The sequence below is a fragment of the Columba livia genome, chromosome 6, assembly GCF_036013475.1.
Source record: "Columba livia isolate bColLiv1 breed racing homer chromosome 6, bColLiv1.pat.W.v2, whole genome shotgun sequence".
Classification (NCBI taxonomy): domain Eukaryota; kingdom Metazoa; phylum Chordata; class Aves; order Columbiformes; family Columbidae; genus Columba; species Columba livia.
In genome coordinates, this window is record NC_088607.1 from 6,598,731 (window position 1) to 6,605,123 (window position 6,393).

Below are 6,393 nucleotides of genomic sequence, written 5' to 3' on the forward strand. Positions count from 1 at the left end.
ATCGCTCTCCCGCCCGGCCCCCGCGGTGCAGCCCCGGGCTCAACAGCCCCGCCGGACCCCCCGACGGCACCGAGCGGCTGCGGCCGCCGCTTCACCGCCCGGGGGGAGGCAGAGCCGGGTCCGGGGGGCGACAGGGGACGGTGCTGCCTGGCTGCGAGGGCCCGGGGACCTCCGCCCCCCGTGCTTGCTTTAACCCCCCCGTCCCAGTTAAATCTCGCCGTAAATCCGTTTCCGTAAAAATCACATATATATATATATATATATTTCTTACAATAAACAAATACAGTGCATCTAAGCTGCGCAATTCCCGCGGCTCGGCGCCGGGCTCCGCGCACCATCGGCGGCACCAACACCGGCCCGGCGCTCCCGCTCGCCAGTCTCCGCCTTTAATATATTAATGTGGGAAAGAACAAAACCGCCATCCGCTCTAAAAGACAAAAACCCCAAAGGAACCAGACGGGAGGGGGCCGGGGCCGCCCCTGGCGCTTAACGGCCCTTCTTCCCCAGGGCGGTCCGGGCGTGTTTGAGCTGTCTGGCCGCCTGCATTTTGGAGAGGGGACAGTACTTGATGGTGTGGGCATTGTCGCCGCTGGCACCGCAGAGGGGGCAGGTGTAGCGCCGCAGCACCGGGCAGAGGACGCGGCCGTCGGGTCCCTTGAGGATGTGGGTGGTGTAGAGGGCCACAGCCTCCTTGTTGTTCCGGCAGAAGACGCAGACCTGCAGCTCGGGTTTGAGCAGCCGGGACGAGGCCCGCGGGTGGGTCGGCAGCCGCCCTGCCACCACCAGCCCGCCCCACGCGTGGGCCGAGCCCTCCCGGCCCGGGTGCTCCCCCGAGCAGTCCAACACCACAGCGGCGGGGCCGCCGCGCCCGGGGAACGGGCTGAAGTCGGCGAAGCGCTCCTCCAGCAGCCCCTCGCCGTGGTGGTGGTGGTGGTGATGCCCGCACAGGTCCAGGTCGTGCAAGTCCAGCGCGCCCTCAAAGTACGGCCCCGCCGCCTCCTCCTCCTCTTCTTCCTCCTCCTCCTCCTCCTCGGCCGGCGGCACGGCTGCCGCCACCACCACCGAGGGGGGCTCGGAGCCGAAGCCCTTTCCGGGGCGCACGGCCTTGGTGATGAGCGTGGCCAGCCCCAGGTAGTCGTTCCAGGAGTTGAAGACGTTCCCGCAGGCGCTGTGGCTCCGGCCGCCGTAGCGGGCACCCGGCAGGCACTCCACGGGCGGGAGGTGCCGGTGCTGCTCCAGCTTGCCGCCGGGAAAAGCCTCCATGGGGAGCGCCCGTTCCGCCGAGCGCGGCGGGGCTGCCCGCGGGGCTGCGCTGCGCGCCCGAACCTGCCGGAGCGCGGCCGCTCCCGCCGCCTCTGCGAGCGCGCGGCCGCGCGACGCGCCTCAAATAGGGGGCGGTGGCGGGAGGGGCGGGGCGAGGCGGCCGCCGCGCTGCCATTGGCCGCTGGGCAGCGCCCCCTCCCGCTCATTGGTTGAGGGGCGGGGCGCGGCAGGGGGGCGCGCGCGGGGTGCGCAGGTGTGGCGGCACGTGGGCGCGGGGCGGAGGGTCCCGAAGCGATCGCGGAGCGAACTCGGAGCGACTCCGGAGCCTCCGCACCGGCGGGACCCGTGTGCACCCGACCCGGCACAGCACAGGCCCAACGGGACCCATGTGGGTCGGACCCGGCACAGCCCAGGCCCGCCGGTGCCGCTCAGAGCGGGCGAAGTGCCGCCCCGGGACGGGTCTTCATCTATAGCAGAGCTGTGCAAGGAGAGAGCGAGTTTGGTGATATGCTACCCAAACGGAAAGCAATTGGTACCTGGTAAGAGTATCTCCTGTATGAGGAAAGGCTGAGGGAGCTGGGGCTCCTTAGCTTGCAGGAGACTGAGGGGTGGCCTCTTTAATATTTATAAATATGTAAAGGGTGAGTGTCAGGAGGATGAAGCCAGGCTTTTCTCGGTGACAACCAATGATAGGACAAGGGGCAATGGGTTCAAACAGGAGGTTCCATTTAAATTTGAGAAGAAACTTCTCAGTGAGGGTGGCAGAGCCTGGCCCAGGCTGCCCAGGGGGGTTGTGGAGTCTCCTGCTCTGCAGACATTCAAACCCACCTGGACACCTTCCTGTGTAACCTCATCTGGGTGTTCCTGCTCCATGGGGGGATTGCACTGGATGAGCTTTTGAGGTGCCTTCCAATCCCTGACATTCTGTGATTCTGTGATCATTAAGGACAACAGATGCCTTCCCATAGGTGTTAGTAAGTTGCATGGGGTAGAGGTGATTTCTTCATTGGACCCCTCTTAATAAGTGGGTTTAATTATTATTATCTGACAGACTTTTTAGCAGGGCCTGTTACAACAGGACAAGGGGGTGATGGTTTTAAACTAAAGGAGGGAGACTCAGGCTGGACATGAGGAAGGAAGTTTTTGCACTGAAGGTGGTGAAACACTGTCCCAGGTTGCTCGGAGAGGTGGTGGATGAACCATCCCTGGAGACATCCCAGGCCAGGCTGGACGGGGCTCTGAGCAGCCTGAGCTGGTGAAGATGTCCCTGCTCATGGCAGGGGGGGCACTGGATGAGCTTTGAAGGTCCCTTCCAACCCAAACTGTTCTATGATTCTAATAAAGTTTTGGATCGGGTCTCTCATGAGGTACACGGGTCACTGGAGCTGCACAGGGGTGTGGAACTGGTCTGGGAGATTCAACCCTGAAAATGGAGGGGGCTGATCTACTGTATCTGTGAGCACATGGTGTGCGGTGGGTGCACATGGAGGGTACTGTGCCAGGGACCCCGCACTGCAGGATGTCCCACGGGTGTCCCACAGCACCTGCCCGGTGAGTCTGGTGAGCCCAGGTTTCAGTGGCTCAGATCTCTGGCCAGTGCTTGCAGAGCAGCCACCCTGCTGCTGGATGCAGTGACATGGTGGGGAGATGCACGTTCCCTTTCCTGCCCCAACAACTCTCCCAGAAGCCAGATCCTCCTGCCGGAAGCATCATGTGCATGCTTTTCCATTTGGGCAAGAGGAGTTAAAAATGCAGCCGCAATTAAAAATCCTATTAATTTCCAGCCCCTGGTAAGAGCTGCTGGGCTGAGCTCGGTGGGTGGGGTTTTGTCAGTAGTAAATCTGTCTCCCATGTGCACGGCCTTGATTTGTAGGTCTGACAGACGCTCCCCTGGCAGGTAAAGCAGCTTTACAACGTGGTTTGTTTGCAGCTGAAATTGGCAGCATTCTGAAGCTCAAACGTCAGAAATAGCTCCCGAGGGGCTGGCGTCCTGCACCTCAAGGCCTTGAGACGCATCTCCAGCACGTGAGGTGGCTGGAAGTGGGTGTGTGAAGGACCCATGCAGATGGCTGCGGGGGGCAGAACCAACTAGAAGCAGCATTTCAGAGTGTGAATGCTCTGGTTGGAAAACGGGGCTCCTTTCTATACCGAAAACATTTGCAAAAGGCATCATGCTCCAGAGTCATGCTTGTGGTGGGATGTGGGTTTGCTCATGGTGACCACAGGGATGTCTCAGCTGTGCAGTGTCAGGCTCATCCTAAAGCCCTTCCTTGAGACACAGGTACTTTACAGGCCTTTTGTCTCCTCAGTGGACTGTTTTGTGGCTTGTCTGGTGAGGCACCGGGCTGTTGCCTCTCTGAACACAAGTGGATGGTCCCATTTTCATGAGGGGTGAGCACGTGCAGGTTGCACTGGAGCAAGCGTGGAATGGCAGAGGTGACAGATGAAATGGCACAGGGCAATCAGTCACAGTGGCCGAGCATCACATCCTGGGGCAATTGCTCATCTTCTTCTCTAGGCATTTTCAGAGGAAATCTTGGAGAGCAAATAATTTCCAATCAGTGCATGCTGCAGCAGTTAAGTCGCACAGGCGGAGAGGAAAATGGTCCCATTCTTCTCTCTGCTAATGTAGGGAGTGATGAAGAACATGGACCAGCATAACAAATATCTGCACTAGAAAAATACTGTGAAAGATAGATCCCTTCACCAACACTGCAGGAACACCATCCTCTATTTGACCAACAGCTCTGACAGAGCTCATGTGCGCCAGCAATACAAATGTACAGGGTATGTTGCGAAAGTTTTCCCTGTCCAGACTTTTGCAAACGGCCCCTCACGTTCCAGGTGTTGAGCAAAGACTCGACAGCTCGACTCGGGCTGTAGGTCTCTGCAGAGCTGCTGGGGATCATCCAGCTTCAACCGACCTCGCTCGTTGGGTGACATGTCACAGTGCTGGTGCAAGGGCAGGGAACGCTGCTGTTGACATTGGGACAGATCCATGTCCCAGGGAGACTTTTTATTCAGACATTTTCAAACAGTAAAGAAAAATATGGTCATGAAGAGCTGTTGAAGAAGTAGCTGCCTCTAGGCTGGGTACAGCATTGGCATCTTTGAAAATGTTTTTCATTTGAAATGTTGAGAACTGCAGGAAAAACTACTGCTTTGTCCTCAGCTGGAGGTTGGGACTATTTCTGACTCTATCCCAAACTACCCTTTTGGCAACTGTTGTAAGGACTTGGACAGTGTGAGGCCACAGCTGTCTCGGTGGTATCTTGTGTGGGTTTTTGTGGCAAGGCTGCACAGCAGCCCTGGAAAACTATCGGCTGGAGCAGACGTGACAAATAACTGTTGGCACCGTGCATTCAGCACCACGGGCCGAACTCTGCCCAGTGAAGGGGAAAGTTTTCTGCTGTCCCTCAGAGCGGCCAGAAGCCATGTCACGGATTTAAGCCCATCTGAGCGCAGGAAGCCATCGGATCTGCTGGGAGTGAGTAATCTGCTTGTTGGGGGTGGTATGGGAGCACCCAAGGAGTTTACTGAGCCCAGGGTTGCTCCTGACAATATATACACATATATATAAGTATGTAGCTGTGGAGTGGACGCCAGTGTCCCCTGCTTGCCCTGGACATCGCTGCCTCCCCAGGAAGCCTCTAAAAGCCACGGGCCAAAGCAACGTGGTGCCGCCCTCGTGTATGCCAACAGCAGGTCAGTGGGGTCTTTGTATGGGGTTGGAGGAAACATTTCTGTCTTCACGTTAAAGGAAAAATGATCTAACAAGTCATTGAACAAGAAGGATAGAAGGATTTAAGCACAGGGAGTTTGAGTGCGTACAGGACAGCTGTCAAGTTTAGAGAGGAGATTAGCAGTTCATTTGAGAGATACATTAGGAAGAAGAGCTTACTCCGGGGGGCTGTTACCTCCCTCGAGGCTGATTTAGTGTCTGTGAGTGCTGATGCATTGTGCACGTTGTGAAGCTTGCCATCCCGGCAGCTTTGATATGTTCCAGCTTCTCTTCTAAACCCCCGTGGATGTTAAAGTGACTTTCATTTAACGTGGGAGATGTTGACAAGCTCCCCCAGGAGGCTGGCGAGTTCTCGAAAGGGTCTTTTAAAATATGAGCTTCACCGCCACTTTTAGATGATATTTTTCCCCCTCTGGAATATCAAGGAGTGGTTTGTTTCTGACAGCACTAAGAATACATTAGGTGTCTGCTGATGCGGGAAAGATATGCCCTGTGCTGGTTGGACTCCCAGCCTGGTGTTCGGGGATCCAATCTAAAGCTTTTGGCTTAACAGATAATGCTTGTGTTTGGAAAACTGGAGTTTATAGCACAGAGCGAGCCTTCTGCTCAGGAGATTGGAAGCAGCTGGTGGGACTAACAAGGGCGAGTTTGGTTTCAGCAGAGGATATGAACACAAGTCATGAAGGCAGAGCTTCATCTTGGAGTCTGCTATGTTAGATGTGCCCACAGGCTCAGCACTTTCCCAAGTTCTGTTCTGTGGAAGCAGCTGATCCTTGGCCAGCAGGACTAGAGAAGTGATTGTGCCACTGTATTCGGCACTGGTGAGACTGCACCTTGAATCCTGGGGTCAATTTTGGGCCCCACACATTGAGGTCCTAGAGGGACTGCAGAGCAGGGAATGGAGATGGTGAGGGGCTGGAGCACAAATGTGATGAGGAGCAGTTGAGGGACCTGGGGGGTTCAGCTGGAGAACAGGAGCTGAGGGGAGAACTTCTTGCTGTCTACAACTACCTGAAAGGAGGTTGGAGCATGGAGGGGGTTGGTCTCTTCTCCCAGGTAACAAGTGATAGGACAAGAGGAAATGGCCCCAAGTTGCACCAGGGAGGTTTAGATTGGATATTAGGAAAAAATTCTTCCTGGAAAGGGTTGTCAGGCATTGGAACAGGCTGCCCAGGGCAGTGGTGGAGTCACCATCCCTGGAGGGGTTTAGAAGGCATTTAGATGAGGTTCTTAGGGACATGGTTTAGTGCTAGAGTTAGGTTACGGTTGGAGTCAGAGCGTCTCTTCCCACTGAATTAATTTTGTGATTCAAGGTGATGGAAATCTGTTTGATGGCGAAGGAGGCAGTGCTGGCCTCGCTTCCCCCAACCCATCCTGAACCCAGTGGG

General features: G+C 56.3%; 1 protein-coding gene across 1 annotated transcript; it reads right to left on the reverse strand.

The window, feature by feature from the left end:
- Nucleotides 1-228: 228 nt before the first annotated feature.
- Nucleotides 229-1,370, reverse strand: NANOS1 (nanos C2HC-type zinc finger 1). Its single transcript, XM_005505149.3, has one exon. It carries the CDS (start codon nucleotides 1,261-1,263, stop codon nucleotides 487-489), a length of 777 nt encoding a protein of 258 aa, XP_005505206.3. The 5' UTR covers nucleotides 1,264-1,370; the 3' UTR covers nucleotides 229-486.
- Between the last annotated feature and the right edge of the window lie 5,023 nt (nucleotides 1,371-6,393).

Excerpts from the sequence above, each read along its gene's own strand:
- NANOS1 (XM_005505149.3), bottom strand. The coding sequence starts at position 1,263 with ATGGAGGCTTTTCCCGGCGGCAAGCTGGAGCAGCACCGGCACCTCCCG.